This window comes from Stomoxys calcitrans, chromosome 2 (genome assembly GCF_963082655.1).
Source record: "Stomoxys calcitrans chromosome 2, idStoCalc2.1, whole genome shotgun sequence".
Classification (NCBI taxonomy): Eukaryota; Metazoa; Arthropoda; class Insecta; order Diptera; family Muscidae; genus Stomoxys; species Stomoxys calcitrans.
This window is the reverse complement of record NC_081553.1, coordinates 157,149,806-157,175,285: the sequence shown is the minus strand read 5'-3', so window position 1 is coordinate 157,175,285 and position 25,480 is coordinate 157,149,806. Positions and strand designations below refer to the sequence as shown.

At 37.6% G+C, this 25,480-nt stretch overlaps 1 protein-coding gene across 3 annotated transcripts in view; it reads right to left on the bottom strand.

Moving 5' to 3' along the window:
* Window positions 1-25,480, bottom strand: part of LOC106092660 (myosin-I heavy chain) — a 306,781-nt gene that overhangs the window by 215,898 nt on the left and 65,403 nt on the right. For all 3 annotated transcript variants that reach the window (XM_059362006.1, XM_059362007.1, XM_059362008.1), the window contains one exon: window positions 8,459-8,566. In XM_059362006.1, the coding sequence (XP_059217989.1) occupies window positions 8,459-8,566 (108 nt within the window). The remainder of the gene's footprint in view (window positions 1-8,458; window positions 8,567-25,480) is intronic.

The following is a 25,480-nucleotide window of genomic DNA, read 5'->3' as shown; positions in this document are numbered from 1 at the left end:
TTCGGGGCTCAAGAAGGGAAATCGGGTGATCGGTTTATATGGGAGCTGTATCAAGCATTAGATCGATTCTGACCATATTGCACACGTATGTTGAAGGCCATGGGAGGAGCCGGTGTACAAAATTTGTGCACAAATCGGATGAGAATTGCGCTCTCTAGAGGATCAAGAAGTCAAGACCCAAAATCGGTTTATATGGCAGCTATATCAGGTTATAGACCGATTTGAACCATACTTGCCACAGTTGTTGGATATCATAGCAAAACACGTCGTGCAATATTTCATCCCAATCGGATAAGAATTGCGCACTCTAGAGGCTCAAGAAGTCAAGACCCAAGATCGGTTTATATGGCAGCTATATCAGGTTATGGACCGGTTTAAATCATACTTAGCACAGTTGTTGGAAGTGATATCAAAACACTATGTACAAAATTTCAGTCAAATCGAAAGAGAATTGCGCCCTATAGAGGCTCACGAAGTCAAGACCCAAAATCGGTTTATATGACAGCTATATCAAAACATGGACCGATATGGCCCATTTACAATACCAACCGACCTACACTTATCGATCGACATAAAATGTCGCGACGATCAAGAATATATAAACTTTATGGGGTCTCAGACGAATATTTCGAGTAATTACAAACAGAATGACGAAATTAGTATACCCCCCATCCTATGGTGGAGGGTATAAAAAAAATTATTTCAAATGAAACCATTTCTCTTTTTCCTTGGAATTTCACAATACAGTATTTAAGGCAATTGATACGGAGCTCAAAGTGAGTTAGGATCGAAATCTATGAGTCAACAATAGCAAGCAGCATTGATTCTAGTAGAAATTTATTAGTTCTGTAGGTTTTGACCGTAAAATTGGACAAAGTGAAATATTTAAAAAAAAAAAAAAATTATTTGCATTTTGAATTATTGATTTTCTACAATGAAAAGATTACAATGAAATGAACTTAGTATCCACCTTAAGTAAGGAAATGAGTCAAAATAATATTTGTCGGCAGATTTTTATCCATGAGAACGAGTTTTATATTACAATTACGGTTGTCGATATGTCGTTTGACATCAATTATTTATTTACTTATTTCATCTACTGAGTAAAAATTAGTTGGCAATGAAAGAAAACATTTTACAACCGCTAGTTTTACCACCTTTTCTTATTTTATCTTCAATGAATTAGGAAAGCTTTAGGACTTATTTATAAAGATATGATGCAAATTATAGCCATATACGGCAATAGTTGGATGCAATTTTTACCGAACATCTTTTCCTTCAAAATCGGATTTTCGATCGATTTTTACAACGTTCGGAGGAGAACAAGGCGGATTAATTAAGGTGGTCTCACGCGAACAGCCGGCCAGTTTGACGGTATTAAAATGTCAGTTCTGTGTTTACATTCTCAGCAAACTACCCCATTATTGTGCACGTTCTCTATGTTTGAGTTTCTCTTTCTCTCATTTAACTGGCACACATACTCAAACGAGGGCAAGTTTCTTTGGTTGTGTTGAGAACAATACCAATTTTGAAATTACATCTTGATGACGGATTGCACCATACGATTTGTGGATGTTAAACAAATGAGACCACCTTTATTTGTTTCGCCATGGGAGTAGAAATAAGCGGCATCATTTAAGCAGAACTTTGATGGCTCGTCGCCAAAACTATCACTATAAAACTAAGATATTCGCAAAGACAAGCACATTTTGAAGGCTTTGAAAGATTAGGATCGGCCTGAAAATATTGTGTTGGCAAGCAGTACAAAATTCCACTCTAACATTAACCACATGTCACCGCCGATGCGCCAATTCCTGCAGAAATTAGCGATGGCGATAAAGCTAGAACCTTTTCCTTGAAAAAATATCCTGCTGCCTTAAATTTAATAGTTAAATGATACAACTTTTGGTTTGGTATGTTTGTAGATAATTTGGCTTTAGCAAGAAGTTAATTTTTGTCCAATTTAAGGGACAATATATGTGAATATATTATAATTTATGTTTTATTTTATGAATAAATACTTCGATGTCCTATTTTTAGCCTAGTTTTTTAAAATAAAAGGCAATTTGTTTTTTACGATATGTAAATTGTTGCGAGCAAAAACTCGCACATTTCGAATAGAATTAATTGATAACGCATGCCATATTCCAAAAAATGCGTAACTAGATCGTAATAAGTCGATTGAGGATGCGAGAATTAGACCCCAGCTCGCAATTTTCATCCGATCGTCTTCAAATTTGGTAAATAAATTTTTTGGCGTAGAGGCGAAGCCTATTAGCTCCCATATAAATGGGTCGGCCGATAGTCACTATAAGAGACTTTGTGAACGCATTTATCAACCGACTTTTTTTGCAAAAATCTTTCTTTTGCGACTAGCACAACATGTCCGAATTAAGGTCAAAATCGGTTCAGATTTGAATAATAATGCAATAAAATTCATTTGTTAACCGATTGTAACAAAATTTTGCACAGCGAATTCTCTTATAGCTTTCGACATTTCGGGTGAGTTTCATATGAATCGGTTCAGATTTAGCTATAGCTCCCATATATGTTTCGGCTTCGTACGACCTTAGTCCGCCCTTACTTTTTTTGTTAAAAAAACGTTGTTAATACTTATTATATATGGAAGGATTTGAGGGTCCCACTTTTTATACCCTCCACCATAGGATGGGGGTATACTAATTTCGTCATTCTGTTTGTAGCACCTCGAAATATGTAAGACCCCATAAAGTATGTATATTCTTGATGGTCATCTCATTTTAAGTCGATCTAGCCATGTCCGTCTGTCTGTCTGTCGAAAGCATGCTATCTTTCGAAGGAGTAAAGCTAGTCGCTTGAAATTCTGCACAAAAATCTTTTTATTTATGTAGGTTGGTTGGGATTATTAATCGGCCAAATCGGTCCATATGTTGATATAGCTGCCATATAAACCGATCTGGGATCTTGACTTCTTGAGCCTCTAGAGGGCACAATTCTTATCCGATTTGGCTGAGATTTTGCACGTGGTATTCTGGTATCACTTCAAACAACTGAGCTGAGAGTGATTCAAAGCTGAGTGATTCAAATCGGTTCATAACCTTATATAGCTGCCATATAAACCAATCTGGGATCTTGATTTCTTGAGCCTCTAGAGGGCGAATTTCTCATTCGATTTGGCGGAAATTTTGTACAACGGCTTCATCCGTGACCTTCAACATACATGTTCAATATGGTCTTAATCGACCTATAGCCTGATACAGCTCCTATATAAACCGATTTCCCGATTATGCTTCTTGAACCTCTACAAAGCGCAATTTTTATCCGAATGGACGGAAATATTACGCTTTGACTTCTACTATGGTCTTCAACATTCAATTCACTTATGGTCCGAATCGGACTATAACTTGATATATCTCCAATAGCATAACAATTCTTATTCATTATTCTTTGTTTGACTAAAAAGAGATACCGCGCAAAGAACTCCACATATGTATGCGATCCTTGGTGGATTCGGCCCGGCCGAACTTAGCACGTTCTTACTTGTTAAGAATAGTTTTCTCGCCAAATCTCAATTTTTCCTCGGAAATCCCACTTCATTGTCAAATTAAGATGGTCACGTTAGGTATAAACGACTTCCTTGGAGACATCGACTACGCGGATGATATATGCCTCTTTGCGTATTGCTTTGAACACATAAACACTTGAATGAGAACGCAATCAAAGTAGGCCTAAAAACATTATAACATAACAAAGACCAAATTGATGAGGACAGGAACAAAAGACGAAAAGATGTTGACAACTTTTCCTATCATGGCTAAAGACGGAAGATCAGAAGCAGACATCCACGAACGTATCATCAAGGCTAGAAGTGCCTTTCTTAAACTCGAAAATGTGGTAATCTCATATAATACAAAAATCCAAATCTTCAACAGTAGTGTGATATCTATTTTATTTGACTGTACAGGGTGGCTGATGAAAGCCGCTACCAAAAAAAAATGTAATAACTTTTTTTCTATTTAATAATAATAATTTAATAATTAATTTAATTAATTAATTAATTAATTTAATTAATAATAATTTAATAATTAATTTAATAATTTAATTTAACATGAATAAAAGAAAAATGTATTCCATACACCGAAAAAAAAATGTAGCAATATTCATCATTGTAGCAATATTCATCAGCCACCCTGTACAACTTGGAGTTTGACACAAGCGACTTTCCGCGAAAAAATCTTAGTTTGTATGGAAAAAGGACAAACACTATACCTGTCGATGTGGAAACCAGAAGAGAAAATGGACATTGTAAGGTCATATCCTTTGCTGACCGCGCGATGATAGAGCGAGAAATTTTCTAGACTGGAATCCGCAAGGACAGGGAAGAAGGGGGCGCCCGAGAAACAAATGCATCCGCACCACGAATTAACCCATATATCGTGGAATCAAGGCAAGGCCTTGGGATAAAGTTAGATGGAGAGAGCATGTTGATGCTCTATATTCTCACTGAACTTTTTGCTATTGGTCATATTTTTTGTAAAATATTTAATATACTTCAATAGTTAGATGTACAGCAAGTAAGCAAGTACAGAAGAAGAAAGCACCAGTAGATAAATACATAGCTCTTATAAGAGAAATTCGACTCAAATTTCACACAGTTCAACTACTTAAATGTAATTATAACATTTGTTAATATTTGTGATTTTGATGTTTAATCTAAATTATTGTTTTGCTAATTGTATTTGTGTCAACAGACCTCCAGAAGATGATTGACGATATCAATCGAAATATCGTGGAATACTGAATACAATTTCAAATTAGAAGCATTTGTTTGTCTTTTTATTACGGACCTACAGTCGAACTAATTTGAAAAAATTGGTGACACACCACTGCTAAAAATGTATACAAAATAAATTTAGTTGAAGAGCATAATTTTATTCTACATACCAAACTGCTGTCAAACCAGAAAAAAAATTAAAGCTTTTAGGTACCGAACAAGAATAATCCAGAGACCGGTTTTCTTGGGAGCTATATAAGGTTATAGACGTCGTGGAAGTCGTAAGCAAAATTTCAGCCAAATCGGACAAAAATTGCGGCAAGTAAGGGCTCAAAAAATCTAATCGGGAGATCGATTTATTTGGAAGCTATATCAGATTATAGACCGATTTCGACTGCACTTATCGCAGTTGTTGGAAGTCATAATGGAACACCACATGCAAAATTTCAGCCAAATCGGACAAAAACTAGGGCTTTAAAATGACAAAATTTTATACATATATTTTGCTTAAAATTAAAATTATTGTAATGACATTCTTAGCAAAAACAAAATTTTAATGAATTTTTTTCTAAACAAATTTTAATGAAATTTTTCCAAGAACAAAAATACAGCATAACATTCTATTGTATAATGACAAAACTTCAGCACGGGCCGTACACCCATCAAATTTATTTTTTTAAGACAAAATTTCCTTAAAATTATTCTAAAGACAAAATTTTTACAAAACATAATTTCAATACAGTTTTTTCTAAAGACTAATTTTAAAAGATTATTTTTTAAGCACTACATTTTTGTGCGTTTGCGCTCTTTTATTTTAATCTTTAAAATCTTTTCGTGGTTTATCGAACATCTTCCAGCTCGCTATTCTTTGAATGGAATGCATTGAAAATGATTTTGCATTTTGTGACACTACATTTTGCAAACAACATTGCCCTACATTTTTTTCTGTAGACAAATTTCAATAAATATTTTTAATGACAAAATTTTAACCCATTACGACTGACCCTCGATTCCGTTGTCCGATTTTGATGAAATTTTATACAATCATAAAAAATAAATCTTTTTATTTTATTAAGAAAATGATTTTTTGTTGTTATAGGTGCATAGGCTCCTCTAAAACAATAACCTGTTAAATCATTTAACTAGTTTAAGAGCAAAAATGAGCGAAATGTAAAAATTTCATCAAAATAGTGAAGTTGATTTGCCGAAACTTTCGTTAAAAAACAAAGATATTCGCAAGCACAACCACACTTTGAAGGCTTTGAAAGATTAGGATCGGGCTATAAATAGTGTTGGAAATCAGTACAAAATCCAGCTCTGACTTTATGACCATATGTCACCGCCGATGGGTCAGTCCCTACACTTAATAGCGACGACTATTTTCAAAAAAAAATTGAGGTATCTTTACCAATTTCACAGAAATAGAAAAATTTTGGCAATCGATTTTGAAAAAATTTGAGGTGGGCCCCCAATATAAAATCCTGGATACGTCCCTAATGGGAGCTGTAACAGGTTATAGGCCGATTTGGACTGTACTATGCACAGTACACCACATGCAAAATTTCAGCAAAATCGGACGAAAATTGCGGCTTTTAAGGGCTCAAGAAGTCAAATTGGGAGATCGGTTTATGCGGGAGCTATATAAGGTTATAGACCGATTCGGACCGTACTGGCACGGTTGTCGGAAATCATAACCGAACACTACGTGCAAAATTTCAGCTAATCGGACAAAAATTGCGACTTCTAAGGACTCAAGAAGATCGGTTCATATGGGAGCTATATCAGGTTATAGACCGATTTGGACCGTACTTGATACAGTTGTTGGAAGTCATAACGGAACATTAAGTTCAAAATTTCAGCCAAATCGGAAAAAATTGCGGCTTCCAGGGGCTCAAGAAGCAAAGTCGGAAGATCCGTTTATATGGATGTTATATTTTTAAATCCCCAACGACCTACATCAATATTAAGTACCTGTGCTATACGAGTTTGGCCGCTATGTTGATTTCGATAGACGGATGGACGGACATGGCTAGATCGATTCAGAACGTCGAGACGATCAAGAATATATATACATTATGGGGTCTTAGACGGATATTTCGAAGTGTTACAAACGGAATGACTAGATTATTCTACCCCCATCCTATGATAGTGGGTATAAAAATTTAGGGTCAACACCATGGATTCTGCTAAAAATGTATACAAAATAAATTTGGTTGAAGAGCATAATTTTATTCTACATACCAAACTTCTGTCAAACCAGCGAAAATTAAAGCTCTAGGAACAGAACTAGGATTATCGAGATACCAGTTTACATGAGAGCTATATGAAGTTATTGACTGATTTGAATCGTACTTGGCACAGTTGTTGGAAGTCATAACAAAACACCACAAGCAAAATTTCAGCCAAATGTGATAAAAACTGAGGCTTCCGGGCTAAAGAAGTCAAATCGTGAGATCGGTTTATATGGGAGTTATATCAGGTTATATACTGATTTGGACCGTACTTGGCACAGTTGTTGAAAGTCATAAAGAAATCTTTTTGCAAAATTTCACCTAAATCGGACAAAAATTGCAGCTGCAAGGGCTCAAGAAATCAAGTGGTTCGATCGGGTTATATAGGAGCTATATCAGGTTCTAGGCCGATTTGAGCTGTACCTTACTTAAATGTTGGAAGTCATAACAAGTAAAAGCGTGCTAAGTTCGGCCGGACCGAATCTTATATACCCTCCACCATTGATCGCATTTGTCGAGTTCTTTTCCCGGCATCTCTTCTTAGGCAAAAAGGATATAAGAAAAGATTTGCTCTGCTATTAGAGCGGTATCAAGATATGGTCCGGTTTGGACCACAATTAAATTACATGTTGGAGACTTGTGTAAAATGTCAGCCAATTCGAATAAGAATTGCGCCTTCTTAACAAATCTGGGCTGTACTTTACACAAATGTTGGAAGTCATAACAGAACCCCATGTGAAAAATTTTATCCAAATCGGAAAAAATTGCGGCTTCCAGGGGCTCGAGAAGTCAAATCGGGAGATCAGTTTATATGAGAGCTATATCAGGTTACATACCTATTCACGTCGTACTTGGCACAGCTGTTGAAAGTCATAACAGAAACCTTTTACTAAATTTCAGCCAAATCGGCCAAAAATTGAAGCTCCAGGGGCTCAAGAAGTCAAATGGGGAGATCGGGTTATATGGGAGCTATATCCCAGTCCGAACCGATATGGCCCATTTGCAATCCCTAACGACCTACATCAATATTAAGTAACTGTGCAAAATTTCAAGCGGATAGCTTTGCGCGTTCGACGGCTATCGAGATTTCGACAGACGAACGGACGGACATGGCTAGATCGACTCAGAATGTCGAGACGATCAAGAATATATATAATTTATGGGATCCTAGATCAATATTTCAAACTGTTACAAACGGAATGACCAGGTTAGTATACCCCTATCTTATGGTGGTGAGTATAAAAAATGAGATACATAATCATGTTTAAAATTTACGGATACATATCGTATAACTTTTACTAATTTCTAAAATTCGATAATTTTTTAACGATTTAATTTAGGGGCCACCTCGGTATTGTACAAAAAGTACGATTCGAATTACTGTTTCCCCCATAGAAGGGGGTGACTACAAATAGTGGTGGATATATAAAAATCGAACCATGGTTGATGAATATGTATTATAAAGCGAACTTACCTGATTACAATAATCATCCAATAGACTTCTGTATGATGCTTCTGCAAGAGCAAACACGTGAGGTTCAATTTTGCCCAATCGTTGTCCACAGTAGAGGGATACATAGTCCTACAATAAAAAAATCAATTTTAATATTATAACATAAAAATCCATAAAACAAAATATTTTCTATCTTTCTATACCCGCCACCGAAGGACGGGTGTATATTCATTTTATCACTCCGTTTGGAACACATCGAAATATCCATTTCCGACTCTATAAACTACTAGCTGACCCGGGCCCGCTCCGCTGCGCCTTCTTTTACTTTATATGGAACAAAAGTTTCCTTGGAATATTTATTTTCGACAATTAAAGATCTTTTAGTGAAATACCATACTTTACTAACAGTTTAACAATATAAGTGCCTTTATCTGAATCCCATATGATCTTTTATTATACAAATTAAATTTGGATGTAAGGTGTACTCCATTCTTAAAATATTTCATTTCAGCCCGATATTCTCATGATGTGTGATTTAGTGGTGTTTACGGAAGAGAGGTGGTCCCCCAGATACTTGGCCCTGAAAAAATATCAGCACCGTGCTCTTCTCTCAAATACCATTTATTTAAACCCCATATTGCCAAACACATGGCCCCAAAATAGGTTATCAAATTCGTTTTCTAATCTCAAATACCTTTCATTTGAGCCACATATTAGCATGGTCGAAAAATTTTTTTCCCTTTGGGGGTGTTTTGGCAAAAGGGTGATGCCCTAAATACATGGTCCTACATTTGATAATCAAATTCGTATTATACTCCCAAATACCTTTATTTGAGCCCCATATTGTGATGGTCAGTAAAAAATTGTTGTTTGTAGGGTATTTTGGGAAAGGGGTAGACCCCCAGAAAATTTGTCCCGAAAATGGGTATTAATTCCTGCTCTACCGCCCAATTCCTTTAATTTAAGCTCCACATTGACATGGTCGCTAAATTTGCCCGATTTAGGGGTGTTTTGGGGATTGGGGTGGTACACCAAACACTAAGCCCGAAAATATATATACGCAAAGTGCTCTATTCTCATTTATTTGAACGCCATATTGCCATTGCCTTAAAGATTGGATATCAAATTCGTTTTCTAATCTCATTTAAACTCCTTATTGCAAAGTCAGCAAATATGTCCGGATTGGGGTATTGGCCCTAAAAACTATAAATATTTAGTTCCTCTCTATTTACGACCCAAATTGTCTTGGTGAGCAAATACGTCCTATTTAGGGGTTGTTATGGAGGTGGGACGTCCCCTAGACAGTTGGTCCCTAATGTTGATATCAGTGGTCTACTCCCAAATACCTTTAATTTGAGCCCCATATTTCCATAGTCGGCAAACATGACCGGCTTGGGTGGTTTTTGGGGGATGGGCGGCCACTCAGTGAGTTGGCCTTGAAAATATACATCGGATTAGTGTTCCACTTTAAAAACCCTCTTATTTGAGCCTCATATTGCAATAGTCAGAAAATACTTACTATTTGGGTGGTGTTGTGGGGGTGGCGTGGCCCCGTAGACACTTTCCCGAATTTTAATATCAAATTCGTGCTTTACTCCCAAAGACCTTTCATTCGAGCCCCATATTGCTGTGGTCGTAAATTTGTCTCCTTTGGGGATGTTTTTGGTGAGCGGCGCCCCGCCAAACACTTTCAAATACCTTTTATTTAAGCCCCATATTCCCATGGTCAGTAAATAAGTCCTGTTTGGGGGGTGTTTTGGGGAAGGGGTGGACCCCCATAAACGTGGTCCCACATTTGGATATTAGATTCGTATTCTACTTTCATTTGAGTCCCATATTGCCATGGTCGGTAAATATGTCCGATTTAGGGGTGTTTTGGGGCTTGGTGTTGTCCCCCTAACACTTGGTCCGACAAATAGATATAAGATACGTTTTCTTATCCTAAATACCTTTCATTTGAGTCCCATATTGTCGTGATTGGTCTAAATATATGTTTGGTAGGTTTTAGGGTGGGGCAGCCGCCCTAGGTACCCTACCCGAAATTTGGATACCAAATTTTTATTTTTAGGGTACTATATGAGATCACACAAAATTTCGCTTAAATTGCACCACCCATCTCCGATATCTGGCGTTTCTGAAAATTAGGGTAAGAGGGAGGGTCCGCCCCCCCTTCAGATGTCAAAAAATGTAATACCCTATTTTCACCACGGGGTCATTATGCACCATCAAATTTCAAGAAAATCGGTTCAGCAGTTTCTGAGTCTATAAGGAACACACAAACATACAAACAAACACAAATTGATTTTTATATATAAGATGTATATTTTTGATCGTCATAAAAATCTAAGAAAATCTAGCCATGCCCGTCCGTCCTTCCGATTTAAGGTCTTAGGCTCATAAAAATCACATTTATTATCCGATTTTGCTGAATTTTGGGACTAAGAGTTGTGTTAGGCCATTCGACATCCTTCTTCAATTTGGTTCAGATCGGTCCAGATTTGGATATACAGCGATCTCTCGGTTCAAGATTTTAAGCCCATAAAAGACGCATTTAATGTCCGATGTCGCCGATATTTGGGAGAGTGAGTTGTGTTAGGCCGCTCGGCATATTACTGCAATTTGGCCCAGATCGGTCCACATTTAGATATAGCTGCCATATGTACCGGTCTCTCAGTTTAAGGCCTTGGGCCCATAAAAGGCACATTTATTGTCTGATTTCGCTGAAATTTGGGACAGTGAGTTATGTTAGGCTCTTCGACATCTTTCTGCAATTTGGCGCGAATCGGTTCAGATTTGGATATAGGTACCATATAGACCGATCTCTCGATTTAACGTCTTGGGCCCGTAAAAGGCGCATTTATAATCTAATTTCGCTGAAATTTGACACATTGAAATAAGTTAGACTTTTCGACATCCGTGTCCTATATGCTTCAGATTGGACTAATATTTTGTTATACAAAATTGAACAATGTCTTGTACTTATTAGACCACTCAATGTCTGTGCCGAATTTGGTCTAAATCGGACCATATTTTGATATAGCTGTTAGCGGATTATGACGGAAGGTCTTTTACATATATATCCGAGGCGGTGGGCATCCAAAGTTCGGCCCGGCCGAACTTAAAGCCTTTTTACTTGTATATATACATGTATGAATGTCCTTTATTTACAATTCGAATATTTTATAGAGGCCACCGTAGCTTAGAGGTTAGCATGTCCGCCTATGACGCTGGACGCCTGGGTTCGAATCCTAGCGAGGCTATCTGAAAATTTTTAAACGGTGGTTTTCCCCTCCAAATTCTGGCAACGTTTGTAAGGTACTATGCCATATTAAAACTTTTCTCCAAAGAGGAGTCGCACAGCGGCACGCCGTTCGGACTCGGCTATAAAAAGGAGGCCCCTTATCCTTGAGCTTAAACTTGAATCGGACTCCACTTATTGATTTGTGAGAAGTTTGCCCCCGAGTAAAAAAGTTAATATGGTCAGATCCAATTATATCTGGCATCAGATATAACTGGATCAATGGACGATAACGTCTATATGAGTCTGATGGCAGACTGCGACTTAAACCTAACCTAACCCTACCTTCTTTAAAGACAACTCATTAATAACATTTTCTCTAAAAACAATATTAGATAAAAGATAAAAACTAGAAGACCTCAAGCTTGAATATATTGTAAAACCAGCAATATTGAATACAACAGTCTGCTAGAAAAATAAAAACATTTTATTTATTTATTCTTAACAATTTTTTAGAATTTAATTTTTTTGGTTAAAATATTTTTAAATACTTTGATCGGAGTGGAGATAATTAACTCGACTCCGACTCCGACACCGGGCAAAATTGCTCGACTCCGACTAATACTCCACAGCCCTGGACGGGACAGAATATCGCGTCTCCGCTTCGCTGGTCAAACGCCTAGTTCGCAGAGATAAGCGAATATATTTTGCAGCTTATATTAGAAACATGCGTGGAATTTACGGGTCAATAAAACAAATGAGCGGCATCAATATAAGGCCAACGGCAAAATTAAAAAATGAGAACTGATCAGAATTAACAACGCCCGAACAACAATTAGCGCGAATTTCCTATCTGCGAAGGACCAACAACCGATGACGTAAGCTCCAACCATCCTAATCTCCCAGTGCGCCGAAATCCACAGCCCCACCAACCTGCGAAGAAATTGAGGCCGTCTCACTCAAAAAACGGTAGATTAGCCGTTCTGACATCGATTGGTCACGATCCCACAGGAGATTGCCCTCAACCAGTTTAAAACTAGAGAGGGATAGCATTCCTAAACGTAAGAAATAAGGTAATGACAAGCCTTCTGCTTCAGCGTATTTCGCCTGCACTTGACTGCATTAGCGGAAGGAACAGACGGGTTTCCGGCCAGGACGTTCTTGTCGTGACCACATCAACTTCATGCGTATAATCATTGAACAGCCTGCAAAACTGAATGCACTCCCAAAGCTTTTATTCATCGAATTCGAGCATGTTATTGATACAGTTACGTGAAGCTCTATAAGGTGCACTCTGTCGAATAAGGGCATACGAGAAAAGATCGTGGCGCTAATGAGGGAGCAGCTGTATGGAGTGCTAAAGTTTCAGTCCGTATCAATGGCAAAGCTGTCCTTTCGGAATCGGTAAAGAAGTGAAGCAAGGATGGATATTATCGCCGACGCTCTTTTTAATTTAACTAGATTCTGTCTTAGAGCTGGTATTCTATTCTGCTTTCGGAATAGTGATGACGAAAATGATGTCAAGCGTTGCCACTAAAATTTCTTTTTGCCATTTTCCTCACTATAAGCAGAGTACTACTTTTTTACCTATTTTCCTCCAGCGTTTCGCCGACTTCTTTTTATATGGAGTTTGACAGCATTCTTCCTGGAAAGCTAAACAGAATACTCAGCTTCAGAGGCGGCAAATGCTGAGGCACCCTATGGAATTCGCTATCGTATAAACGACTTCCTTTGAGACATCGTCTCCGCGGATATGAAAGTTTTTCAAAAAAAAAAAAAACACATAAAATTCAGACAAATGCATGATGCATGCATGGTCGATCCGCTTAGTCCAATTTTGGCATACTCTTTCCATCATTTCGTCAGGTATCTTACGAATAAATGCTTCAATGTTGTCTTCTAATGCGTCAATTGAAGCGGGCTTGTCTGTATAGAAATGAACTTTAACATAGCCCCACGCACGATCTAGGCGGCCAATTGACCGGTCCCGAGCATGAAATAAAATGTTCACCGAACTCGCCTCTTAATTAGTCCATTATTACGCGTGCTGTGTGGCATGTGGCACCAGATTTCATGCAAGTCAAGCTCTTTCATTGTGGGCAAAAAAAGTTGGATATCATCTCACGATAGCGCTCACCATTCACAGTTACGCATCATCTTTGAAGAAGTACGGCCCAATGATGCCACCAGTTGTTTCACAGTGAAACAAAACAGGAAACGTGCGTGAGCTACATAAGCCAATGTTGCCAAACAGATAATAGCTAAAAAATCACCCTTTATGTGGCTCTTTGGACATTGCTTTGAGCACATAAAAGCAACGCTTGAATGAAACGCGGCAAAAGTAGGCCTGAAAACAAACATAGTGTACATGCAAATTTTGCCCATTAACATTCCACTTAGGAACAGAAGCAGAATAAACATTACTTAGACCGAATTAATGAGGATAAGAACAAAAAATTTGACACCGATCACTATTAATGGCCATTTCATCGAAGATATTGATAGGTTAGGTTATGTTAAAAAAGGGTGCGGATATTAATCCGCTCTATGCCACTATATACATACACCTAGGCCAATAAACGGCTTGCTGTGCGCTCTAAAAACTAAAGGTTACCTCGAAAAAGAAAATTTTAAGTAGGTAATTCCGTGCTACTTACAGAATCCCTAATTGTTTTCCATGCCACTTCCCTAAGTTGGTTCATTTCTGATATTGTGTCCCCACCTAAGTACCGGTGTCTTTTAGCCGCCAAAAGCCGGGCATTGATATAGGAAATGTTCCAACGTCTCATTATCTTCCCCACATGCCTTATACATGCTATCACTTGCCGCACCAATTTTGCATAAGTGACCTCGTAGTCCAATGAGTCCCGTTATGATACCAAAAACTGTACTTACCTCCTTCTTACTTCCTTTCAGTAATAGCTTCGTTCTCTCATGATCCGGATCACTCCATAGGATTTTCGCCGTCCTACCGACTGTTTCGCTGTTCCACAGTGTTACTGCGCATTCGAAGCGCATGCCCTTAGCACGGACTGCATCCAGCTGAATCGCTTCGGGTTAACCAAGTTTATTGACGGCATTCGTCTGGACTTCACTGCCAAATCGTCTGCCCTTTCATTCCCCCTTACTCCGTTATGGTCTGGCATCCAAAAGATGCAGATTGTGCCATTCTCAGTGAAGGCGTTAATCTCCTTCTTACACTCTTTACCATCCTGGTGGTTATCGCCCTTACGACCTTTTTACTGTTCGTAAAGATGTTCACACTCGATGTTAGCGTTAGTACCACAGTCTAAACAGATCTCATTCCCTGGGTTCTCAATTTAGACTCCCAGACTAACTCTGTCCTCTAGCTTTGATCAATCCGTGTAACATGATCTTCCAGATGGCAATACTAGGGATCCGTCATTCCAACCAGTTGCTGATGGCAGCAGTACCTCAAGTGTCGTTTCAGATATCCGATCCAAATCCCTTTCCCTTTCCCTGGGTCTAGCCCAGCCACATGCCATATGCAAGACCCTTTCGGCCCTTCTGTACCCTTCTGGTTCCGAACCTTACCCCTAAAAAGTACTATAACATCATCTGTATAGCAGACGGGTGCATGCCCTGTGCCACTCGATATCAATCCAAACCGCCAATGTGTGCGTCTTGACATAAAAGGTTTCTTCTATTTTATGCACAACCCCGCGCAGGGCAGTCTACACCGACCCTCCCTTGACATAGGCATGTTGTTTGTATTCGAGAAGTTTGCTGGATGTCCTACTCTTTATCATGGTGTCCACAATACGTTTCATGGTTTTTAGTAGAAAGGACGTAAGGCTTATAGGTCTATAGGCCTTTGGTGTCGTATAACGAGCCTTGCCGGACTTGGAGTATATGCACTTCCCAGGCACGCTGTGAAAATAGGAGACGGCCTCCTTTTGTAGTAACTCCGTAAATATTCCATCATCTCCGGGTGAATTAAATGGTTTGAAGCCCTTCAAGGCTTTCTTGACCATAAATTCCGTTATGATTAGCCATCGATCAACCTCATTATTCCAGTGTCTCCGTGAGTCCCGTTGTATCCTGTGGAAAATGAGTTTTCATCAAAAAACTCAATATGTCCTCCGTTGTCTCTGCTCTCACTCCCATGTCGTCTACTAACGTTGAGCGATTACCGCTCTGGTAATCTTATTGTATTCCTTGAGCCGTGTGTAATACACATCTCAATATACTTCCGCTTTTTTCGACGTCCTAAATAGTCTGCGAACATCTTTCCCAATGTTGCGTATCTACCCGGTCATCCAGGATTTTTCTTGGGCTGATCTCCTTAATTGAAGAGGACAACTATCATCAAAAGACTCCACTAGTGCAGTCGATATCCTGTTGACATTGTCGTCAATGTCTTCTAAATTATCTTGTCTTCTACTCAAATCTTCCGAATTTTGGCCAGTTGGGTTTCAACTTAATACGGAAGCTTATCGGATTCGGCGCTGGGCGTACTATTCTAAACCTGATGTAGCGATGGTATGAAAACAAATGCTCCATTGAAACCTTCCAATCCTGAATCTCATCGATTGCATTTTCCGAACAATTGTCACATCTAAAACTTGAAAATCCTGATGCCAGGTATGCTCCACCGTCTCCCTGTCTCATCACTGTTGCATCCGATGTTGATAACTCTGGGGCCAGTGTTAGCATGGAATAATTGGTAGTTGATATGATTCCTTATTTGTTTCAGGTCGTTCATAGCTCCTGAATTAAGGCAATATCAATCTTGCCCTTGCTAATTTTCTCCATCAGAGCGTGAGTAGCTGTCTCGATCCGGTGAAGGTTTATCTGGAGGACCTCAATCATTGGTCTTTCACTAAATGATCTTCTTGGGAGTAGGTGATGGTCTCATCGTCTGCTCCCTGTTCTTTAGGCTGAATTTAGTTTACCGTCTCTGCACGGCCTGATATTTTAATATTGGGATCTTTGCCTATCCTTGTCTTCCGAATCTTTATAAATCATCAATTCCCTGTTCTTTAGGCTGTATTCCGATCCTGCATTACCCGATGTTCTAATATTACGATCTTTATCTATACTAGTCTTCCAAATCTTGAGTAAATGGGCTTCTTGGGAGTAGGTTATGGTCTCTTCGTCTGCTCCCTGTGCTTTAGGCGGCATTGAGTTTTCTGTCACTGCACTGCCTGATGTTCCAATATTAGGATCTTTATCCATCCTAATCTTCCTAATCGTGAGAAAGTAGTTGATGGTTCCGTCGTCGGGTCCCTGCACGTTAGGCAGTATTGGGTCCCTGGCCATGCATTGCCTGATGTTTTAGTATTAGGATCTTTGCTTATCCTAGTCTTCCCAATATTGAGAGAATCGGTGATTGTCTCCTGGTCGGTCCCCTGTCCGATAGGCGGTGTTGAGTGTCTCGCTACCACACCGCTTGATGGCTTAATGTAAGGATATTTGCCTATCCTTGTCTTTCCAATCTTGAAAAAGACGGCCATGGCTTTAAGGCTTTAGTCTTAACCAAACTTATCACGGAGACTTGACCAATGCCCAACACAAGAAGAGTTCCTTCCTCCTTCCTCTTTCTCCACGACCAAATCTCGGTTTTGCTTGTTTAAGACTTCCATCAAGCGTTCCGTCGCGATCTTCGCCTTTGTGAGCTGTGGGATGTCCACCTTTCTCAAAAGGTCGAGCTTTGTAACCCAGGGAGTGTGGGTTGCAAACTCCCTCGTTAGCGTGGACCCCTTTCATTTTCCAAATGCATCACCTGTGACCGACGATCTGGTGGAACTCAGAGGCCGTGGACTCAGAGGCCGTGCGCGCTTTCTTTGTTGCTGTTCCGACTTTATCTCCCTCCGCAGGACACTGTCTGGAGTCTCCATTGCGGGAGGGCTGGCTTGCTCTTCCCAGAGTACTTGAAAGCGGAAGCACTCTTTCTTCTTCAGCGTCTCTTTGGGAGTGTTATGCTCTTCGGGAGATCTGATTCTCTTTCCAGCTGCCGTAGAAGTTGCTGGAATGTCAGTTCTACGCCTTCCAACATCCTGCGCTCTTGCTTGGATCGATTTCTCGGTCTGCTTGTGAGCTTAGCAAAGCCACCGCTCGCTTCTGTCGTCATTCCGCTATTCTCGTTTCTCGATTCGGCTGCGATGACTGTTTCGTAGACACTGTCGCTGTTGGACTCTGAATCGGAAACAACCCCTTTATTTACAGGCTGGGAACGAACTGTGCATCGCTCTGGTTTATCCGGCTCTTCCTCATTTGATAGTACGACGACTGGTTGTCCGCTCATACAATACTAAAGTCAGAATCTTCAACAGTAGTTTGAAATCTATTTTATTAATGGCATTACAATTTGGATCCGCTATACGAAAGGAGAGTTGGAATCAATCCATATATCGTGGAACCAAGCCAATCCTTTGGCCAACAATAGAGTTAGATGGAGGTAGCTTGTGGATGCCGCATGTTAACACTGAATTTTTTACTATTGGTTATATTTTTTTGGAATATATTTAAGCTCATATTCACAAAACTTAAAGTGGAGTTAATGTAGGCTTAATTGAAAGATTTCCCTTACAGAACTGTCACATACATCTACTATTGTATAAAGCCGTTTTAAGTTTTGAGAATACCGGTGTTAATATGCGAGTATTCCTATTGTAAATAAAGGACATATATATACTAGCTGGCCCGGTGTGCTTCGCTACATCATAAAGTGACTATTTAAAATTGAATGTTTTTTTTTTTAAATGCCATTAATCTGGTGCCCAGCACCATGAGTGTTTTCAAATCTACATTACTTTATTTGTTTATCATATGTCTTGTTCAAAAAAATATATTCTGGCGAAAACATTCCTAGTTCCAGGTTTGATATTTGGTTGTGAACTTTTTTCGAATTCTGATTCTTCGAGCCTCCGCAAATCGAATGTAGATTTTAACAGCATAGTCCGTTATGTAGATGGTTTAAATAGGAGTCCGTATGTTTCGCAATATGTAGATTCTCTGTTCTCTATTTGGGCTTCAACAATCGTCTAAATACCAGATCATTAATATTTTTACATAAGGTTATGTGAAAAAGAAACCCAGATATTTGTTTGAAAGACTGAGATTTTCCCAATCTGATGGAGGAAGAAAGTTAATACATTTTAGAAGACGGAGTCTTATGTCTGCACGACAATTTTATATTAGCAACTCACGTGTTTGGAATAATCTGCCACACGATATTCAATTCATCAGCAACACAATTACATTTAAAAAATGTCTTATTCACACTTATTAACTGATATTTAATTTCATTAAATTTTGCTTTAAAATTTTTTAAATTTATAAATTTATCTGTGTTTTTTTAAATTTACAATTACATACGGCTGTTTTTTTAACACTGTTTTGTTCCACTTTGTATTTATTGTAACCTAGTTTATTTATTGTGAACGTATTTAATTCGGATGTATTATATAACAATAAAACTACACTCTTTATAAGATTATTATCTTGTTGTGTAGGCAATAATTCCATGAATAAATGTTCGTCCGATTTTTGAAATTGAAAGAAAAAAATATACTTTATCCGATACAAAAGTTTTTAAGCCCCACAGGACCTTACTGGATCAACGTTGTTCTAAATTTGGGAGCACGATTCGCACTATACTACAAAAGTCCCTTACGGTGATCTCTATTCTAGAAAAATATATTACACCTATACGGAACAGCATTTTGTCCCTATCCTTTCAAAGTGTTGCACTTTTTACATTTTCAATCGAACATGTTAATATCCAGAACTTAGAGAGCAAAAAAACTATTTTTAATTGAATATGTTTTCAAACTGCAATTAATTTTTTATTTCCTTTATAGAACTATCAAATAAATCTACCTTAAAGCTGCATTTGGTTTTGGCAATACCGTTGTTAATTTTCCATACCCTACACCACTACTGTGGTATAGGGTTGTTGTTGTAGCAGTGTATTGTACAATGAGGCGGCAGCCGATGAAGAAATACATCGGGTCAATCCGGTACGTACAACCGGCTGCCATAGGTTTACAGTTGGTACAGGGTATTATAACTTGATGAATTTGTTTGTAACACCCAAAAGGAAGAGAGATAGACCCATTGATTAGTATACCGATCGACTCAGAATCACTTACTGAATCGATTTAGCTATGTCCTTCTGTCTGTCTGGCTGTCTGTCCTTGTTGACTTGTGTGCAAAGTACAGGTCGCAATTTTCGTCCGATTATCTTCAAATTTGCCACAAGCATTTTCTAGAGACGAAGTCTATTGAAATTGAAAAGAATCGGTTCAGATTTGGATAAAGCTCCTATATATGTTCGTCCGGTTTGGACTAAAATTGCAAATATGTCGTCATTTGTAAATCGATTTTCACGAAATTTTGCACGGGGGAGTCTCTTGAATTTTGAATTTTATAGAAATCGGTTCAGATTTAGTTATATCTTCCATATATATTTTGGTCCGATTTATACTAGTATTGCAATAATTTGGCCATTAGTGAACGGATTCACACGAAAATTGCCACAAAGGATTTCCTTATGACTCCCGGTATTGGTATTGAATTTAATAGAAATCCGTTCAGTTTTAATTATAGCTCAGATGCTCAATAATTTAGTAATTTGTTTACCGATCTTCACAAAATTTGGCACGAAGGTTTCTCTTATAAATCTTCTGATGACCGTTGAATTTCATAGAAATTTGTTCAGTTTTATATGTAGCTATCATATATATGGATCTCCCGATTTTCACTTTCGGATTTCGAAATTCTAAGTATTAAATTTAACAAAGTTTAAATTCGACAACTTAGCTTGCATATCCAATGTTATGTCGGGTATCAAAAGGTCGGCTTCGCCTGCCTTTAGCTCGCCCTTACTTATGAAGGAGGGATTTAATTTTTTTTTTTATTTTTTTAAAAACGGAGTTTGTAGTGACCCAAGATACTTTTCCCAAAGTCCCGTTCGTTTCGCATTAGCGTCTGGGGGGTATTTGGAGAATCTCCGACATCCGCTCCCTAATGTCTCATTTGGTCCCGGTCCATTTTTTTGTCGGGCGGCTCCCCAGACATTTGGTGTCTAAAAATAGTATAAGATTTGCACTCCACTTCTAATGACCTTTTATATGAGTCCCATATAATCTTGATCGGCCCACATGCTCTTTTGAGGATTATTAAGCGGCTCCCAGGCTTACTCCGGAATTTGGAAGCTTACATTTTTTTCTCTACACATAAATACATTCAAATTGAATACAATATTACCCGAATCAGGCATTTAAAGGAGGGAGGATTTTTGGGCAGTTGTGACCCCTGTTATTTGGTGCCAAATTTTGATATTAAATTCATCCCCAGATATCTTTTATTTCCGTGTTTATCGGGGACAGGACCGCTGTTCCCATATTTTGGTACATACTTCGAATTCTCTAAAATACCTTTTTTTTGAGTTTCATATTGGCTCCGATTCCGACATCAAAAAAATTACATACCCGCAAATCACACCTTGCAACCTATACAATTTTTAAAAATTTTTAGAAAATCAGTTCAGTCGTTTTCGAGTCCGAAAAAGTTTAAATACATAAAACCTTTTCTCTACTGCCATCCAGATACTTGGCCCATAATATTAGTATCAGGTTCGTTATCTACTATCAAAGACATTTCATTTGATTCCCGTATTGTCCCGGCAGACCAAGATATCCTGTTTTTGGGTTTATTTTAGAATGGGGGTCGCGCCACATATTTATACGACATTCATAGTTTTTACTCAAGCTATTTTATTTAAGACCCTATCGTTCGATATATATACACACATGCCAGACACTCAGGCCAAATTTTTTGTATCAGGTTTATATTGTTACAATTGGGGTTTATTAGTTTTAAGGTTACTTTTAGTTTAATTTCCGTTATTTTCAATTCAAATTGTAACGGTTTTCTTATTACGTCGACACACGTTGTTTCTAGTATTTCCTAAAATTTCTTCATTGTTCTTTGTTGTCATTCGTTTATTCGCAATTGTTTCTGTTTATGTATGTGTTTATCTGTTATGTCAACGTCATGTATGTGTGTATTTGCCAAAGATAAAGACTTATGTTATCTAGATAATGCTAGAAAACGAAGTTACCAGATTGGGTATTCTAGGCAATGACACAACGTAACACGAGTCAGTCTTATCTGAGAACGCGAATAGTAAATGTATCAGTAAACAGCAGTTGGCGAGTTATAAAGCAAATAAGTAGATCAATAAATAATTGCTAAGTAAAGTAATTGTGGACGAACTGTGTTTCAATTGGAAGTAAAACGTCTACAGTACAATCGTAACATCTGGTGTCTGCAATAAAATTTGTCGATCTACGTATGGAAGACTTGAAGACTTGAAAATGGAGCTAGCAACTCCGGCAGTAAGGTGGAAGACAATTCCAGATGAATGGAAGAAAATTTTCGAAAGATGGAAGATAAACTGGATGAATTGGATGCAAAGCAAAGCAACAATATTTCAATTCTTAGCGAGAAACTAGAGATTTACAAAACTATGGAAAGAAAAGTAGAACATCTAGAAGGCCTCATTAAGGAACTTGATAAGATTGATATATCAAAATTTGTAAGCAGGCAAATTTGATTCGACCAATCAGAGCAAGAAGAAAGAAGTTTATAAATTTTTGAGTGTTAAGTTAGAAAAGACAAATATAAAAATCTTCAAAATTAGGTCCAGAGGCTATACCATCAAAACCACCAAGATGGCAGGTTGAAATAGTTTTACGAGGTTATTGTAGCGATAAAATTGCTATCAAGTGAATGCATTTAACTTTCTACTGTATACCATGATAGTTCTGACTCAATTCAAATTGGGCTGGGTTTGATAGACGTGTGTCTCGATTATAACCAGGGACCACAAATCATATATATCAAATGCATGACACTCTGGTGAGGATTCCTCCTGAATTGCTATCACATTTTGAATACAAAAAAAACAATAAATTCAAAATGCACAGTCTAAAGAAGAAGCATATGCAGCTGGCTTACCTCCATATGACACAAACTACGAACATCAACCACCTGACTCCATCGCAACAGTGATCACCATCTTTAACATATACCAGTTCTTCTGGGCGAATTTCAGTCTATGTTGTCACTTATTTTAAAAAGTTTAAGAAATCTGCCCACTTCCGTAAAGAACGAACCAAATAGTGCCAAGAGTAACAACATTTTTCTTACCACTTTGGGGTACTACTTTTCCAAAATGTTTTAATGCCCATTTTTGACAGTTTTTGTTAATTCGGAAAAGAAAATAAAGGTGTAACTATATCCCAGTTTTGAGAGCTATAGTTAAATCGGCGAATTAAGTAAAATGTTGTGCCTTTAGTACATAAATATACGAATTTCAAAAAAAAAATCTAGTAGCCAAATATATTCTGTCAATATATAACTTTATCTGAAAGTAGTTTTTTGTACGTTTTAGTGCCTAAATGTACGGATCTCAAAAAAATTTTCAGCCGCTAAATATATATTCTGCCAAAGTGTACCTGTATCCCAAATTTTGGAGCTTAACTCATTCAAAGAAATTATAATTTTTTACGGGTGTGTACCAAAATCTACGAATTTCAAAACAATCTTCTAGTCAGTCGATATGCACCGCAAGGTATAATTGTATCCTTATTATTAGAATTTTACCTCAATCCGCAAAGAAATAACCATTCTGTATGTTTTACTACCAAAATGTACGTATTTCAAAAACTTCTTCTAATCGGCCAATATATATTGTTTAAGAGCTGTTAGCTCAGTCTGTAAGGAAAGTATTTATGGCCTTTTCGAGATTTAAGTGTTAAATCTTGTGTTTTTGCAGGTTTTACCATACAAAAATAAATTCCGTTTTTACAGGATTTATTTTTAAATCCCAAATAAACCCGATTTCATAACTGAACAATCAATAAAAGTACCAAAATATACAACTGTTTTCAAGAATTGTGAATGGATGTGAGTGATATACACATTCATGTATACGCATGTACGCTTGTGTATGTCATTTAAATCCCCAGAAAAGCAGTGTAAACGGAAAGGATTTGTTTTTGGATTTAGTTAAATCCATATTATAAAAATATCACTCTAAACTTGCTATAATGTACGAATTAAAAAAAACCTTGCCTGTATCCTTTTAGTACCTGATTGTACGAATTTCAAATTATTTCTCTAGTTGACCAATATATATTGTCTAGGTGTATCTGTATCCCAAATTATACAGTTTTAGCTCAATCCGTAAACAAATACAATTTTGCTCATTTCAGTTCATAAATCTACTTATTTCAAAAAATCTTCTTGTTGCCCGTTGTATACTGTCAAGGTGTGACTGTTTCCCAATTTTAAGAGCTGTACCTTAGTTTGTAAAGAAAGTGCAAAATTTTTACATTTTAGTACAAATTAAAAAATCTTCTATTAGTTTGGTACATACTGCCAAGGTGTACCTGTATCCCAAATTTCAGAGCTCTAGCTCAATCCGTAAGGAAAGTACGAAATGAGACCAACTGCGATACTAAACGTGCGTTATCTCCCTTTTCAAGTATTATTTCTCATATTTTTTCATGTGCTACCCTTATTTCACAACAACACTTATTTTAGCCAAATTTCAGAGTTCTAGCTCTAGCCGGTATTTTTGGTACCTTAAAATACAAATGCCCTAAAACGCATTAAGACTCCTTGCTATAGATTGAAAAGTTAACTTATGTATAAAAATTCATAGCTCTAGCCCAATAAACAAAAAAGGTATCCAATAGTACTAATTGCGGTACTAAACGTACTATTTTGCCGACTTACCCCATAATATTACGTTTTGATCAGTCAATCAGACAATCATCTTTATAAAGGGTGATTTTTTTGAGGTTAGGATTTTCATGCATTAGTATTTGACAGATCACGTGGGATTTCAGACATGGTGTCAAAGAGAAAGATGCTCAGTATGCTTTGACATTTCATCATGAATAGACTTACTAACGAGCAACGCTTGCAAATCATTGAATTTTATTACCAAAATCAGTGTTCGGTTCGAAATGTGTTCATTCACCGTAACGTTGCGTCCAACAGCATCTTTGAAAAAATACGGTCCAATGATTCCACCAGCGTACAAACCACACCAAACAGTGCATTTTTCGGGATGCATGGGCAGTTCTTGAACGGCTTCTGGTTGCTCTTCACTCCAAATGCGGCAATTTTGCTTATTCACGTAGCCATTCAACCAGAAATGAGCCTCATCGCTGAACAAAATTTGTCAAAATTTGAACACATTTCGAACCGAACACTGATTTTGGTAATAAAATTCAATGATTTGCAAGCGTTGCTCGTTAGTAAGTCTATTCATGATGAAATGTCAAAGCATACTGAGCATCTTTCTCTTTGACACCATGTCTGAAATCCTTTATATAGAGACTAGCATAATCCCGGTCCGGCAAATTTTCAAAGTCTACAAATTTCAAATGACATGTTATTGAAAACTAAATAGTGTAACTATATGGGTGTGAAGTTCAAGTTATTTGTACAGTCCTGTACGGCTTTCACGCTAAGGTCACGCATGGACAGTGCATATCTTACGGGAGTTAGGAGTTCAAATGTATCCTGAGAATTGAATATCGCATTCTCGCTGCCAGTGGTTTAGTTTATTTGTACATGTAAATTTAGGTTAAGAGGTAAGATGAAATTAGAAAAAAAGTAAGTTTTTTCCAAACCATCAAGCAAAACAGTTCCTTCCCATTAGGAATCCTGCACATTATTAGGTAAAGTGATTTTAGGCGAGACATGAATCAGAAACCGGTAAAATTGAAACAAAAATTTAAAATCAATATCGTATTTTG